General features: G+C 37.5%; 1 protein-coding gene across 2 annotated transcripts in view; it reads right to left on the reverse strand.

The window, feature by feature from the left end:
• BMPR1A (bone morphogenetic protein receptor type 1A) overlaps window positions 1-17,020 on the reverse strand; it is an 82,397-nt gene that overhangs the window by 14,388 nt on the left and 50,989 nt on the right. For both annotated transcript variants that reach the window (XM_083845366.1, XM_083845367.1), the window contains exon 3: window positions 9,220-9,426. In XM_083845366.1, the coding sequence (XP_083701492.1) occupies window positions 9,220-9,286 (67 nt within the window). In that variant the 5' untranslated portion in view covers window positions 9,287-9,426. The remainder of the gene's footprint in view (window positions 1-9,219; window positions 9,427-17,020) is intronic.

A 17,020-nucleotide genomic window follows, 5' to 3' on the forward strand; every position in this document is an offset into this window, starting at 1 on the left:
ACCACCACCATAACAGAATAATTTTATTAACAAATAATTATGCAAGATATCAGAACTCCCCTGAGATTACAGTAGAAATTCACGTTAATAATGTTATTCTAGAACTATCTAGATATTTTCTATCTTAGTAGTAGATCTTTCAGCCATAATCAACATAAACAGAAAGGATATTTTTCCTTTTTTTGAGATGGGGCAGAAAAGTAGTGATACAAGACTGGTACCAATTTTCTGAAGAAAGCCCTTCTCATTCCTGCGCTCAGAAAATCAAAATGCTGGCCGCTGGATAACCACAACAGTCTAATTTTATGCATGACCGAACATACTTAATATGCAATTTTGTAATTCTCTGAACTGAAGTCATTTTTTATGGATTCACAGTCTCACAGAAGAGCAGTAATAACTCCAAAATCTCTTGGGTTTTTTGATCTCTGTATGCATTAGTACTTCAAAACAGAGCTAAAGTAAATCTTGTTTGCAAATTAAATTTCAGTAAATGACATGAACATCCACACAAATGAGCTTTCAGAGAATAAAAATAGGGCTAAATAATGTTCCATGTAGCCTTCAATTTCTCAACATTAGTAGACTTGAGCATCATTTATTCTAGTTCATATTATTAAAGTGCTTTTCTGAATGTAGGCATTCATAAGAAAAATACCATCTGTCTTCTTCTGAGGCAAGAACTTCCACAAAAAAAAAATTGGAACATTAACTGCCTCCTTTGGAAGATGCTTTGTTACCACTATGAGAGATGAGATTATCTTCATCCATTTCCTCCAGTTTTATCGCACATAATGTCACTGACAGAAAACCTCTTTCTATTCATTTCCTAACAGTATTCTTGGTACTTAAAGTCCCCGAAGTGTGAGCCAAATAAAGTCAGAAGAGTAGTGAACAGACTGTCACCTGCACTGGCAAAATTTATAGTCAGTCTCTGTGGGATGCGTAGCATTGAGAGAAAAGAACAGCCACTTGGGGCTGATGGAAGCTTTCAAGAATTCAGTTATTAATTCAGCACGTGCAGGTACCTCAATACCTCTCAGAAAGATTTGCTACAAGGACAACTTTCAATTTATCTAAGAATAAAAGGTATTTTGGAGGACGTTCATGGTCTCCTTTAACAGATTTTTGTGTCTTCTTGTCAAACACACTGAACGCTAGCTGTAATAAAGACATTACCCTAATGCTGCACCTTGTCTGAAAGACTTGCAGAAAAGATTAAAAACTTGTACAGCTACCACATTCTGCATGAGTCTGTTCTAACATCTGCTCTGTCATTCAGCCAAATGTGCAATTCAGTATTTGTGAAATTTGATCATTTTTCTTTTTTTCTAATTTCCTAATACAGTACACTGAGTGCACTGTCCTGATTCAGCCATTTCCCTGAAAGTACATTGTGTCTTCTTCAGATATAATTAAGAGTACATCCTAATTTACCTAAACGCTCAAACCACTAAGCCGTGTTTTATTTGAAATGTAGTTTTCAAACAGTACTTCAGTATTATCCGAGTTAAATATCTCCAATATGTGCAAGTTGTTTTTAACACCGGACCTTCTTGTTAACTTCACATCAAGTTTACCAGTGCAATAGGTATTTCCACTTTAATAAAAAGAAAATTTTCATGTATGAAATGGCAACTCCTCCAATGTCTGTCTACAGTTTTCTTCCCAGCAAAAACTGAAAAGCTCATTTTAATACTGTGCTGCAGACATTATACAACATTGTTTTCACATTTAAGAGCTCCTTACTTGCTCAGAGAACTGGTAATTCCACTTAATATTTACTTAAAGGAAAAGCCATTGCCTATGTACAAATATTATCTTTCCTTCTAATTCTGTTGAACTACTAAAGTATCTTTCTAAATAGTTAATATTGGGAAAAAAAAAAACAAACCTAACTTCAGGGACATTCCAGATGTTAAAGGCCCGAATACTTTATGATCTACATCTCAAAGTTGCTCATTCATCTTCCTACCCTGAACATGAAATGCATTTTCTCAATTTGTTAGAAAAAAGCATCAAGGAACCCTTAATGCATGGCTTCTCCTAGCTCAGAAGAGAAAGAGCAAAATACTAAACTGCAGTTTGCAAAAGATCCAGGCTAACATAACCTAAATCATTCTCCAGAGTTGGCGACAGAAAAATTTGTAAAGCACAACTTTTATTATTCACTGCCAGTGCAAAGGTACCATCTAACATTTTTATTTTATGACCTGTCTGGCATTTTTAAAGCAATATTATTCTTCTTAAACTAACACCGCAGCATGACTACATGTATACCACCCTTTAACAGTACATGTTAAGATGAAATTAATTTTTCCTCTTAATTCTTTAGGATGGATTGTATAGCAAGTTTTATCAAAAATAAATACCCCAAGAAATCCATGCTAGATAACAGTATTTTCATATAATATCTTTGTATTTTGTACAGTCTATACAGGCAAAGATTTCTATTCAAAGCAAAAATACAACTTCATTATCTTTGAATGGGAAAGAGAAACAATACTCCATGGTAGCCTGCTTTCGTCTTACAGGCAATATTTGAATTGCGCAAAGAAAAAGACAAAACATCACTCTCGCATTTTTACTTTCTAAGAGGACAAAGAACTCCTATTAAACAGGAAAGACAATTCATTGAGTATCAAGGGAAGGAAGAGCAAGGAAAATATTGAGACTGTTTGGGATTACTTCACAAGAAAGTTAATAGCCCACAGCTAGTTTTTACTCCCCACTACATCCTTCACTGTGATACCACAATTCAAACTCAGCATTTGAAGTGCGGTTAGTGCCCATCTTCAAGATGGTAGGTCTGAGGAGATGAGCAGGGATAATAAGTTGGCTCCCATTCACCTGAGACGTGAAAGGGGCAGACCAAGACCCAAATGGGGGCACAAAGATGTTTCATTGCCTTTTTTTCCTGGTTAATAGATACTGAGTAAACAAGCAAGAGTGAATGAAGGATATAATAAATAGTATTTTGCTTCAGGAATCATGTGGCACTGTTGTGCCAGCACTCTTGTTATTGCCACACTTGAAAGCTCTGCCTGTCAAACATTCACTCTGCTTTATCTTCCTCTGGGTAGCAGAAGACAGAGATAGAGGATTACATTTTAGAGGTCTTGTGAAGCTACTTGACAATATAGTTAATGGCTTCTTTTCTACTACACGTGCAGCTGTCAGTCCCATGGATGAGCTAAGAAACACACAAACCTTACAAAACGAAGAGACTAAGTTACAAGTTAATACACAACACTTCAAAAAAAGTAACCAGATTTCAGGCACAGCAAAACTCCTTTCTGCATTATTTCCTACCCTTTGCCCGTAAATTGCAAAAGCCTGGTGGAGCTAAGCAATATACATTAGCAGCAAATGAACAGTCATGCATTGGAGAACTTGATCACGACTGTGGACCAATTTCAGCCTGTTTGTCCACCCTTGAGAATAATTCCACCATATATCTTTTAAAATAGGAATTCCTCTATAGTAGATGTTTTATCCCATTTCTAAAACTTACAACACTCAAATATCAGTGTGAGTTGGAGCATTCTCTTTTTGTGCAACCACAGTGCCAGAGAAGGAGAAGCTGATGGAACTTCAGTGTCACTTGCTCCAGACCATCACGACATTGTCTCACGTACACTGCATTTCTTCTAACAGATTTCTCGAAGAAAAGTGTGAACAACTGCTGCTGACAGGAAGATGTTAAAATGACTTCAGCACTGAACTTTTTTTTTTTAAAATAAAACCAGTTTGTTTTTAAATGAAACCTGCCAATGTATCATACTCAGCCGTTGATCAAAAACATCAATTATCCAAAGAACTTCTATCCCAATCTTAGAAAAACATTAGACTGCAAGCGTATGTTAACGAAGTACTATATATATATGAAAAACCGCACTAGGCTAGAAATGTAATTGAAAGCTTCAAACACTAATATGAATATGGATAATCCTAAAAAGGTACTGAACAAGACAGTGAATTGCTATTAGCCACTGTGAACTGAGCTGCTACTCAATGCCAGGATGCATATGTCATTTGACCAAGTCTTCTGATCTAAGACAAGGTTTAACACAAAATCAGTTAGAAACACAGAGGGCAAAAAGCGAAAGACAGCAATACAAAAGCCAAAATTCTGCCTATAATTTCTTATTCAACTATATCACCTCTATCTCCACAAATAAAGTTGTAAGGCTAAAACTAGTAAACTACAGCAGTCAAGTTCTTCAACAGCTTTCTGAATTCATAATGGTATAGTTTTCCCCTGATATGTTTAACAAAATTAATACAGACATATATAAAAACATTTTGATTCTAAAATAAATTATCCTTAAATGGGATTTATCCTTGAAGAACTACACTACTCTAAACATTTTTTTTATGTTAGGAAGGCCTGGCTTATAAAAAAGAGATAACTTGAACTTTTTTTATGTGGTAGTTTTAAATTACTTTTTCTTGCTTCACAATGCAGATGCTGCAAATCATCTGCTACAAGGACTTATCACCTTTCTGCCTATAACAAGCTTTCACAATGATTTAACATGTACTGCTATATGAATTAAACCTTAGTACAACTGATACAGCTTGAAGAAAATATCAGTGCTTTCCATTGAAAAACACTAATAAAGAAAAACAACACAAGAATGAGGTTTATAGGTACAAAGAAAACATCTTCAGTACTTCTATTAGCTCTGTGTCTGGCATTTTTACTCTAATTGTTCACATAGTGCTTTTCCTTTTTTTTTTTTTTGTTGAATATATCAAGCCTGTGATCTCTAAAGACCAGGCACGTTAGAGGTAGCTCCATCTAGCAGAACTGGTTCCTAGGGAAAAAAAAAATGGACCAAAAGTCACAGCAAGTTCCCAGCCTACTTGTTTAAAACCTTTCACTGCCACCCTCCAGCTACCCCAGGAGTTACACCGTGGCTCTCATCACTGAGAGGGTGCCCAGCAAACGCAAGCCTCTGGTCTCACTTCCCTGAAATGTCATTTCTGAAGAATGTTTGCTGCTCTTGTGCTTTAAATACAAAAGACATAAGCAAGATTTTATTTATAATTTACTTTAAAAAATATATACTGCATTTTAATTTACATTAAATGTATTTTTAAAGAATAAAGTTACTCATAACTATCATTCAGATTACAATATGGAAATATATAATCTCTTGGTAATCCATTAAAGTAACTTAATCAGCCAAATATTTAACAATAATTGACAAGTTTTCATTTATAATAATTTAACAAGTTTACTGCCAATGTTTTAAAGATAGATGTGGGGATAATTGGATAGATGGATAGATAATTGGGGAAACCATTGGTAAGCAGAAGTACGATATTTTTCAGCAATAAATCATCTTCTGAAAACTCTAAATACCTTTCGCAGATTTTAGAATATTTTTTTTCAGATACTGAACTTAAACACATAAACTATTCCACCTGAAATTCAAGAAGTGCATAAAAGTTAACTGATTTTCTGTATCAAATCTTTACATAAAAGGAGGTACAATACTGAAACAAGCCTCAACAGATTTATTTTCAGCTCACTAATGGACAATACCAACTTTAACAAGTCTTTCAATATTTAATATTAATACTACTTTAAAATTTAACTTCTAATAAACTTCTTCATGCATATTGAATGCAATTAATACTTCTTTGTAACTAATTTAAAAGGATTAAAATACTGGTCTCCTGCAGCACGTCCGAAGGACACACAAGAACGTGATGATCCACGTATGTAATATTACATCGTACTGTCAGGATACTGTATCAAAGTGCAAAACATAGGAGAACACGTTTAATTATATTTGAAGCTACTTGACCACTCCATTACACATATTGATTAGCTCTGTTCATCAGTGCACTGTGAAAACAAAGAATGCTGCTCTGAAGTAAGACTGGTTCTCTGAACTCAAAACCTGCACTAGTGGTAAGACAAAAGCATATTGACCACGGAACTTAATTGCCGTTCAAGCTGACGAACTCTTGCCTTAGATGAGCAGAAGTAGGTGGGTGACTATGTGAAGCAGTAGTGAGTGCAGAACAACTCACAGGCCTGAAGATATTGCAAAGGCCTTCCACAACGAGAAAGGAAATACAACGTTTTTTGCATTTTGATTTTTAACAGCTGTTACTCAACTTAGTTATCTGCTATCCACTCATTTTTGTTCATTTCTCTACTCATAGAAATGAGAGCAGCGTCCCATAAGCTGAAAAGAGGACCCAGTCCAAAAGGTGACTGCTGTGTTCCCCTGCTCCTTAGTACCAACAGCCAAACAGCAGCTGCTCCCCAGTAATTTCATGGACTTGCCTGCTTTCTGCTCTTGTCGGAAGAATATTTTCACATCAATCAACACATGCAACCACTTGTTTTTTAGAAGTTACCTATTAAGGAATGTGTGTACATATACTTGCACGTACACAGACATTTGTTATCTATCCTTCTCCCAGGTCTCGGTAAGCCCTGAAGCTCCCACCGTTCTGAAGCAGCCTCCAATACAACTGAGCGAGCAAACCTTGGTACCAGTCCCTGAAAGCACACGTGCTCAATGATGTTTCCTTGTCTCCCGTCTTCTCTCCTCTTTCTGTAAATTACACAGATTCTCTTCAATTCCTCCTATTGTGTGTTCTCCACCTCTGCTGGTTTCTATATGCACACTGATGCATTTTTGTAACACCTTGCAAGTATCTTCCCTGTCGAGACTGTTCTTTTCACATTAGATCACCTCTTTCCTATGAAAATTTCGAATACTTGATAACTATCAACTTTCACACACACCCCCAAACACAACTCCTCCAAGAATGCAACAAAAAGCAGAGAGGCAACTTTTTCTTGCCACCCCTAGAAACCAAACATATTTCATGTGTTTGAAGACAAGCCCTTGGGCAAGTTGCATCAAAGAAACAACATTTCAGCTAGCTCAACTTTCCCAGGACTTTCAGAACTTGCTCAGTATTGATTTGAAAGTCAGAGATATTCTTAAGAGTAATTCCTTCTTTAGAAGCTGAAATTTTATTTATGTTTTCCAGTGCATTTCAACTTAATTTAGTGAAATTTATTACTGTAATATACATTAGAAGGTATGCATTGAACCATTGTTAAAATTAAGAATTAATCTATTTTAATTTTAAGTCACTGTAAGACCTACATATTTATCTTATTTCTATTTGGGAGATTAGAGAGAAACAATTTTGCTCCTTCAGTTGCTCCCACCTTGAGTAAAATACTAAGTATTGACTATGCTAACCGGTAACAATTTCAGTACAAAGAACAAAACAGATTTCCAACTTCTTCATTGGGAGAAGCTGGTATCTCCTGCAAGAAGTAGCAAAACTGATTAAACAAGCTCTATTGCAAATTGCCAAGTCTGAAAATAACCTAGCATGGAAGAGACCTCCAAAATGCACCTGGTACCACACCCCCAGTCAAAGAAGGACCAGCTTGGAAGTTAGACCAGGTTGCTCAGAGTCATTCCAATCGAGTTTTGGACAGCTCTAAGGACACGTGTGACAAGTTCTCAGGCAGCCTGTTCTATGCTTGTTCACATTCACCGTGTGTTTCCCCACCCAAATTTTTCACCCCAATTTCATTTATTGTGATTTGTTCTCATTACCAATATAATCACCTCAGAGCTATCTCTAAAAGTCTGTAAATCCAAATTTTAACTATACTTAAACTATGTTATTTCTATCTAAATAGATTGAGCTATTTCTTGCTAACTAAAGATTGCACATTCACAATGGGATGAGGGACCGGTATTGAGGATTTCCCTCTCCCAACCTAATGTAGCCAAGACTCTGAGATTCATGTTTATTTGTATTGCTGCCTTCAACCTTGAAATCTTTGCTACAATCACAAAGCTTCAAATCAATACCCATGCTCTTCCCCAGTCCTGAAATGTGTGCATACACAGCCAAAAAGAAATGCAGCTTTAAATATCTTTAACAAACTGCAATTCTGCACAGATCCAGAGAGAGGACTTGTGTTCCACAGAAGTTTAGCTGTGAATGTGAGTGGGATGATACCAGAACAAGCTGACAGACAATCTGCCTTGCACAGAAGCGCTCATTGTTTATTCTCTGTGTAGCTGACCAGCTCTCTCACAGTCAATTCCAGGTAAGAATCTTTCATGTCAGTCTTGTCCAACTGCACCCCCAGCAAAAGCTAGGATCAACATGGGTAGAACAAGAAATTTCCATTGTTAATTTGAAATATCATTTATATTTACTGCTTGATAAAGTCTGGTAGTCTGTGGAAGTGCTTCTCCCCACCTAGGTTAGCAGCTGCAGCAGTTCCCAGATACAGGTTAATAAAATGGATTCACTGACACCATCCTAACAACCACTAATAGTATTCTCTTTGCACCCATCAGAACAAAATACAGCCAGTTTATTTTTTTCTCCATACAGAACTACTTTTATACTTAAGCTTCCTTTAAGCTACTTAAGCTACCTTTATACTTAAGCTTCAATTCCATATAGAGTCAGAATGAGGTGACAGCTACTTTGGTCTGTCTACTCCAAATACATATTAATTTAACCCAATTTGAGAAAGGAACAGAAGACCTAATGACAACTGTATGTCCAGATGTTTTTTGGTAAGTGATGATCAACAGACTCACAAATGAGTATTTTCACAAACTTAAAACCAGGCTCTTATGACCACTATGTAGTCCCACCTCATCCAATTGAGTAAGGACAAGCAACTCATTTAGATTACTTAACGCCACACTATCTAGGGTGCTGGGAATGTTAGAAGGCATAGGGAATTCCACACTGCAATTTCTTCAGTGGGTCAAGCGTAAAAGGCTCAGACAGTTACAGGAAATTGCAATTCAGAAGGACACACCACAGAATTTCCTCAATTCTGCTGCTCACGTTAAGTTGCTCCAGAGAGTACTATGTATTTCTGGTAACTATTCAAGCACTTGCTAAACTAGACTTATTCCATGATCTACCCTACAATAACATATGACCACTATACTATAATGCTCCTTGTTTTTGTCAAGCTTCTGCATGGCATGTCAAGCAGACAAGCCACCTGACTGGGAAAGAATGGTCCTGGTATTTAAACAGAGTTAAAACAAACAAACAAAAAAACACAACCAACCAACCAACAACAAAAAAAAAAGCACAAAAAGAAACAACAAAAAAGCCACTGGAATACACATATTCTTCAGTTACAGATTAAAAATACACTTATTGCAGCTAGCAGACATTTACCTTGAACATGTAAAATGATAAGCAGGTAGGCTCCAAGCAATCGCTCATAAACTCTTAGTCGAGTCATTGTTCACTTTTAATCCTTCCTGTGCAAGGCAGTGGCCCTTCTGCTTGACAAACGTTGAGCTTAGTCTGTCCGGTGAAGCCTAATACAAGATTTGGTGCTTGACTGCAAAGATGATTTTGCAACTTTTCAAACTCTGTTTCCTGAAAGACACAGTAAAGCAAAATCTTAAGTCATTATTTGCATTTCTGAAAATAGGAAAAAAACAACTCATGATTCTTCATTGCACTGAGCATAACTAGGTTGCTCAAATAATTAAAAAGGCATATATTTATTAAGATTAATAATTGAAAACATTAGTTGTTTTTACCCTGAAATACACTTGATAACAACCAGATCCACAGCATATTTTTTTTAAATGTTCAGATCGAACAGATTTGTTAACTCACTAGGTACAGCCATGTATTTTAGACTCTTATACAGCTAACATAGGTAACATTTAATAGATTAATGTGCAAAAGTTAATATTTAAAACCTGCTTCCTTTACATGAATTAAAGTTTATATTCATTATTTTTCATAAGGAAGAATTCAGCAGGGCTATTTTCTAAAAGAACAACACATTTTGTTACCAGATGAAAAATGCTTGCAAAGAACATAGCAACAAAAACCCAGCCTCTCAGCTGGATGAAAAACAAATTTGTACTAAAATACTTAGTTTAGTTAACTAATTTACTTACAATATTACTTTCAAAGATTTTGTAATATTTCAGAAGACAATAAACAAACAAACCTAATAACATTTAACATTGAATAATAAAAAAAATAAATTTCATTTAGTATCAATTGTATTCTAACCCCTCTTCTTGGGAGCTAGCATGTTATACAGTGTTTGCTGGAGAAGACGAAGTTAGTCCAATCCACAGCATCAACGAAAATTTGTTAATAATACGTTAACTCCAATTCAAAATCCTGATATCTTTCCGGATTCCCAAGTTTCATGTACATAACCCCCTCCCAAAAAATTACGCTATCATATGTGCACATCATTTGCTCTGAAATTAAACAGAGTTGTTCTCATTCAGTGGACAAGCACGCAGATAAGACAGTCAAATTGAAAAAAAATTACTTCTTTGGACCACAGTGGTCAAATATTACTCATCAATTCAGTGCATATTTGTGGTCACGTTCTGCTTAATAAACTTTTTACAGTGATTAACAAAGGAAGCGTAATTAGGCCTCAAAGGACTACAGAGCAGCTCACACACCTAAACAGTTAAGAGAAACAAAAGCGATTTTGCAGGAGGAGGAGGAGGAGAACCCCGATTCTGCCTCTCTCCAGCCTCTTGTTTCGGTGGGCCTGACCCCCTGACCCCTGTCAGCCTGGCGCTGCTCATGAATGCAAACCCTCGCATTTGTGCAAGGATGTGCTGCAATTACTGCTGGTGGCCGCTTCCACCATAACTAACTCAATCTGTCTGCTGGTAAGACCCGAGAACTTTTCATTTTAATTAGTGCTTCAGAGGCATTTGCCATGGAGGGAAATTAGCGGCAGAGCCGGGAGGTGTCTGTCACTTCAATTGCGGCTGGGAAGGGGCACGCAGCCTCCGACCCGTGCCCTACTTTTCACACATCTCTGACTTCTCCCTAATGAAGCAACAAAGTGCTCGGGCGCTGGCGGCCGCGGGGCCTGCTTCGGACAGGCCGCCTCCGAGCTGCCGCGCTGCGCCTGGACACAACCGCAGCAGTGGTGTTTGCCATGAGGGAAGGCAGGTTGTCTGTCCTACGGTCGCGCCGTATTTACAACGATATGCCTTGCAAACATCCTCAAACACTCCTAGCTTCAGAATAAACTTCCTTTCCAGGCACAAATGAAAGCAATGTGGTAACGAAACTATTCTCTCTTTAGCATTTCACAATCAAAAGAAATATAACCGATTCCGACAGCTGAAAGGGAACGTCCTTCTAATTACAAAAATGTCAGGACAGCAACATAAAACTATATATTATTGCTTTAGTTCCTGTTTCAATTGTGATGAACTTCAATCCTCAATAAAACACGTGGATGATATGAGTGGCCAACACCTTGTATGTAGTTAAGCAAAGGTTTAATTTACACCATTTTTGCAGTCCATCAAGGAAAAAACCCTCTAATAAACTGATTAAAGTGCATTTAAAAATCATTTCTGCACTTCTTCAAGCAAATTTCTGTAAGTAGCACCTATTCTCACTGTCTTTCACATTTCAAGAGGAGGAGTGTTTGAAACTTTCAGAAAAGTTTACATACTGCGCAACACAGTACACTATCATAACATCAGGAAAAAATGGAAAAAAGACCATTTTAAGGCAATTCACTTCCAATTTCCTGGTGATTTTTGTCTCTGAGAGACAATCTAAGATAGTTCTCAAAAAATTTTGTCCAACATTGTAGGATGTAATGCCCTCAGTTTAGAGCCCATATTTTGTACCTGGATCCTCCTTTCACTAATATTTCACTTTTCAGAAGACAAATATGTATAAATATATACATGAAAGTGTATGTAATAAAATAACAACAGGAATAAATTTTGTTTTAATTCCCCATTTTTAAATCACTCTAGTTTTAGAATGCTTATCACCACCTAAAAGAATACATCAAAAATGGAAACTAAAACCCAGCAGGACTGCAATTCCTTTCTGTTCCCCTGAAATGCATACGTGATGCCTTCACGTTATTAGTAGAATTATCTTTCTGCAGTGTCAAGCATTCAAGCATCAGGTTTGCTGTTAGCCAGGAAAGCCCTGCAGCTGGTTCAAGGCCTTGGTAGATGGGTGCTACGAATATTGCTGTACTCACAGCTGCAGTGACCATGTCTTATGGTGCGGCAGGGAAGCTTAAGCCACAAATTTAAAAACCAACCAAACAAACAATACAACAGATTTAGAATGAAGTGCCACAGTACAAACTACATGAACATGTCCTGTTCTATTGCCCACACTTCAGAAGCAACAAACAAATGTCAAAAACCTGACGTGGGCAGGCTGAGGCAGTTTATTCAGTCACCACATTAACATTCAACAGAGTTCCTCTGCCACAGCTATCACACAAGATTTGAGGTGTTTCTTATTCATCTTTCGAGCTGCTCTTCCTTTTTATGACTTCAGCTTCTGAGCTAAGCTATGACAATTAGTTCAACAGCCTATGCTGTTCCTTCTCAGGAGAGGAAACTGAAAATATTTAGTTCGTAACATTACCTGGCACTCTGATACACCTATATAGTTCCGACAGATTGAAAAAACAGACCATTTTAAAACAGACTAGTTGTTCCAGCAAACACCATACCCCAAAGAGTGGTTGTTATGACCTGCGTCTGAGAATATCTTTCGTTAAAACAAGACGAAACAACAAAAAGTACATTTGACAGAACTGAAGGGGCCACAGCTGCACCTCTTCCACGTTGGTCGTTGTTGATGGGAATCCAGAAAGACTGCAGCCATGCTGTAGCATACTAAGGTAAGCAATAGCTGGAATTTCTCCCAAAACTGCCTGGTATTAATAGTCTAGAATGACACAAATAAATGAGCACTTCAAATGTGTTAAAGCACCAATTAACTGCTGGAACATTGGTCTACCAACACAGTAATGCTGAAGAACTTCAAAACCACAAGCCAATCAGTTGATTTCAAAGTCCTCAATGTCTATTTTTCTGTTATAACCATGAAGAAGTATTCAGCTATAATCTTTCAGAAAGTAATTTATTCCTAAATCATAAATCCTGATTTGTCTACAGTGTAATTTATTATCTTTCTTAGAAATATTTTATTGACGATAATGCTTTTGTTATTGTAACTTTTTTTTTTTTGAAATTGGAACTCAGCTGTGAATTTATGAACCAGCATGGGCATCTAGCCCTACGCTCTGTATGACTCCAAAAATATGAAGCAAAAGTGCACAAGATTTGTTGTATGGTCTGAAATGATTTTAGAAGTAGGGAATCTAGTTGTAATTGTTCTTTAGATGTGGCTCTGTAATATTTTTAACAGCATGATCCCCAAACCAAATGAGCCGCACTATCCCAGATTTTAATAAAGAATGATAGTGCTGAACATAGCAACAAAGACAGTATTGTAAAAAGGGAATTTATCTTGTAAAAAGGGAATGTATCAAAAGAAATGTCAATCTCTAACTTCCCAAGAATAAGAACATTAAGTCCATTTCAACACACAGGATATGTTTCAAAACATTTGCAGCAGTACCAAGTAAATCTATTTGGCAAAGCAAAACTGGAAAATATTAAATGTAGCCCCTACGTGTAATGGGGGAAAGATGTGGTTTAGGTAATTATAAACATGCTGCCTCAATCATACGTGCAACTTTGAGGTTGAACAGAATGCTGGAGAAACTGGATTGTCAGTCTAAGCCAGTATGCAACAGCAACTTTTCTATTACAACTATTAGAACTTTAGAAAACCTGATATGGTGCTATAATTATTGATTTGCATGAAAAAAATAACAGTAAAGAATTCACTACAGAGCAGACAATAAGTAGGTCTGAGAAAAGAGATTACAACTGCAGTTCACACAACATTCAAAGACCTAGATTCAAGCTTATTTATCAACTTTCATTAGAGAAATGAGCAGAGAAATGAGCACAAGGAGTAGGATGTTGATAAGCCACATCGGCTAACATGAATTGTCAATTCAGTTGAGTGTTGTTTCTACGCAGGATTTGGATCACATGAACAATCGAAGTATTGGGACTGGAATGAAATACAATGGCACGACAGTGGCGAAGTTAAACATATTAGGAAGAATTTCTTCTCTGTGTAGCCTAGGAACTGATGCAAAGGAAATAGCTATAACCAACTCGAGTACACTAACTGAATACCTCATGTCAGAGACACTGGTGAGATGTGGCTAGGAAGGAGGCAAACATGACTCTAAGACCTTGCAGGAAAATTTTCCAGAGGAAACAGTAAAGCATGAACAGCACTGTACAATAGATAATACAACTGATAAATTCAGCATATGCCTAGAAGGACTGATAATATTATCTGGAGAACAGGAAAACCCTATGAATGGAGGAAAAAAAAGATTAATAAAGTGGAAGTTGGCAAGGAAATGATTACACTTTGGAAATACAACATATGAATAAACACATGGAAAGATGGGCAAGCATTCAATCTGAAGAAAACTACTGGCTCAACAACGACTAGATATGGATTAGCCATTAAAGTCTGTTTAGATCAGAAATTTGAAGACAATTTCAAAACCCTGCTTAGGCTTTAGGGAAGACTTAAATAGAGTCCAAAAACTTAATTTTTCCGTAGCTTATAAAGGCCACCATCTGATCTAGCTGCAGGTGATAGGAAATGAACAGACTGATCTGAGAGTCCTTCCAACTCTATGTTCATATTTATAACATAAAAAGAGCTGTAGTTAACTTTAGTCAATTCCACAAAAACAGGAAGTTTAAATGTAAGTTTCAGGTTCTGTACAATAATTCAGGCATAATTCTGTCAAATACTCATACAGGCCTATTTTCCTCAGACTTTTAAAACAAATCTCTATTATTTTATTGCAAGGCATGCCTACACAAACTATTGTAAAATGTGAAACTTAAACATAGCTAGTACAGGACTAGTTATATTAAAGTGTTTTTCAAATATGATACCTTAATAATGCAGGTAAAATTGCTAAAATCTATTAAGAAATCAGAGTCAATGGAGAAAAAAAATGAAAGCCAGTTGCCTGCATGGCACCAACAAAAACTACTCCAAAGAAGGCCCTATTTGTTTAGGCGCTGATCTGTGCAAGTCCACAAAAATAATTCCACTGAACTGCAGATTATATTAATCTAAAAATATTAGTCACTGCAAAATTTAAAAGCTAAAAAGATTGTTTAAATTATCTCCATGTTCTTTCTCCCTTCACAATCTGCTACAAAATTTGAAATATTAAATGAAGGGTGTGTGCATTATATACTCCTTGAGACTGAAATGAAGAATATATCTCAGTTCTATGCAGAGGATGTTTATAAACGTGTTTATAATGCACCTACTGCAATGGTGGATTTGTTCATTCAAAAACCATAAACCCTAACAATTGCCTTCTGCAGCATTGTTAACATTCTTAAGAAAGGACTTATTTGTGAGCAGCTGGAAGAAAAGTCACCAAAATCCACTCAGGAATCTAACAGAAATCTTACAAAAGGAAGATTTCACGTTGCTTGCCAGTAACAAATGTGTGTATTACTGCAGACTTTAGAAAGCAAACTACTAAATTATGATATATCTGTCCGTTTCACAAACAAAGTTGTTAACCATGAAGAAATTAAAGCATAGCTGCTTTTTACCATGCCCAGCACAATTAGGTAATTGGGGACGCCACTCAATGGACTCCTGAATGCCCATCTTACTGTTATTCTGGAATTCCAATTAACTGCTACAAAGTTTCTGCCATTAAATTAACAGTAATGAAATTCACTAAACTTACTTTCCCAGTGCCATCAGGTATTCAGACATATCCTTGTGTGTTATAAACATGACGCATTCTGTTATTTGAGCGTATTTAAACAGGATCTCACTACACAGTTTTTATTCATCTTGACCCAGTTTCCCTCTTTCAGCTGCACCACTTTTGCGATTAGCTGGCTGGGAGCTTCTGCACTTAAGAGAAGCAGCAAGCGGACACCCAGGCTCCTTCCTACCACAGAAGGCATCGATTTCTGCTATTCTACTAGGAGCTATCACCCTTAACTGGTTTTTAGTATCTGTTTATCGATTTTGCTAGTTCCTTACTGTCAATACCAATCAATGCAAGTTGCAGAAAAAAGCCATTAAAATTGTTACAAATTTCACGTCACTATTGAAAATATTATGTGGTCGCACTATGCTGCCTACGAGACCTAGAACGTACTTTGGTTCTGAGCTATGAGTATTTAATACAAACAAGTATCGAATACAAACAAGACATGTAAGCTGAGGAAGGCAACATCCTTACTCTACATTTACTCCCATTTAAAAATGAACACACGGATCTGAAGTCAGGGCCAGTACCTTCAGAAATATAAATGCTTTTATCAGAAGGTTTTCAACACGTAACATCCCTTTCAGCATTACAAAGATGACTAATGAATGTTTTAACAGCCTTACAGTGTGGTTTTTTTTTTCTTAATTTAAGAACAATTGTTCATTAATCTATGTCAAAAAATCCCCAAACCAGAAAACTGTCAGGGCAAACTTTATTACACTTGGGCTGCATGGTGTTAGCCCATTGCTGTTACACTGCTGGCCTTTGCCCAGCGCGGAGAAGGAGCCTCCTGGCCACCTCGGGTGTCCCCAGCAAGGATGATCACGCAAATCTCCCAGTGTGGTGCGAGTTCTCCAGCACCTGGATTTTGGCTGGTGGTTGTGGCACCCATTTTTTGTTTTGTGGAGCCTTTTCCTGGTGACTGCAGCCAGCCCACGGCCAGGCCTGTAACTGTCCACAGTGGAGCCGAGCCGCGACACGCAATGCGGCCCGGCTGCAGCACAGCTACCGCACGAAAAGCACTGCTCTGATGTCAGATTTGGTGCGAAGAAGAAAACGAGAGCAACGCATCTGCGATGGGTCGAACCCTCTCCCACCTCCCCATTAAATACTGAAAAACTGACTAGGAGCCCTCTCCCGCTGCCCCCGTCCCCTCCCCTGACGCCTTCCCCAGGCAGTGGGCTTTCTGTGGGCCTGCGGCCGGCTGCCAGCTGCAGCGAGCGACGCAGCCCCCGGCCGGCCCTCCCCGTGCAGCCGCGGGCGCCCGACGAGGCTGCGCGCAGACTT

Source organism: Anser anser (assembly GCF_964211835.1).
Source record: "Anser anser genome assembly, chromosome: 7".
In the NCBI taxonomy this organism is placed as follows: Eukaryota; Metazoa; Chordata; class Aves; order Anseriformes; family Anatidae; genus Anser; species Anser anser.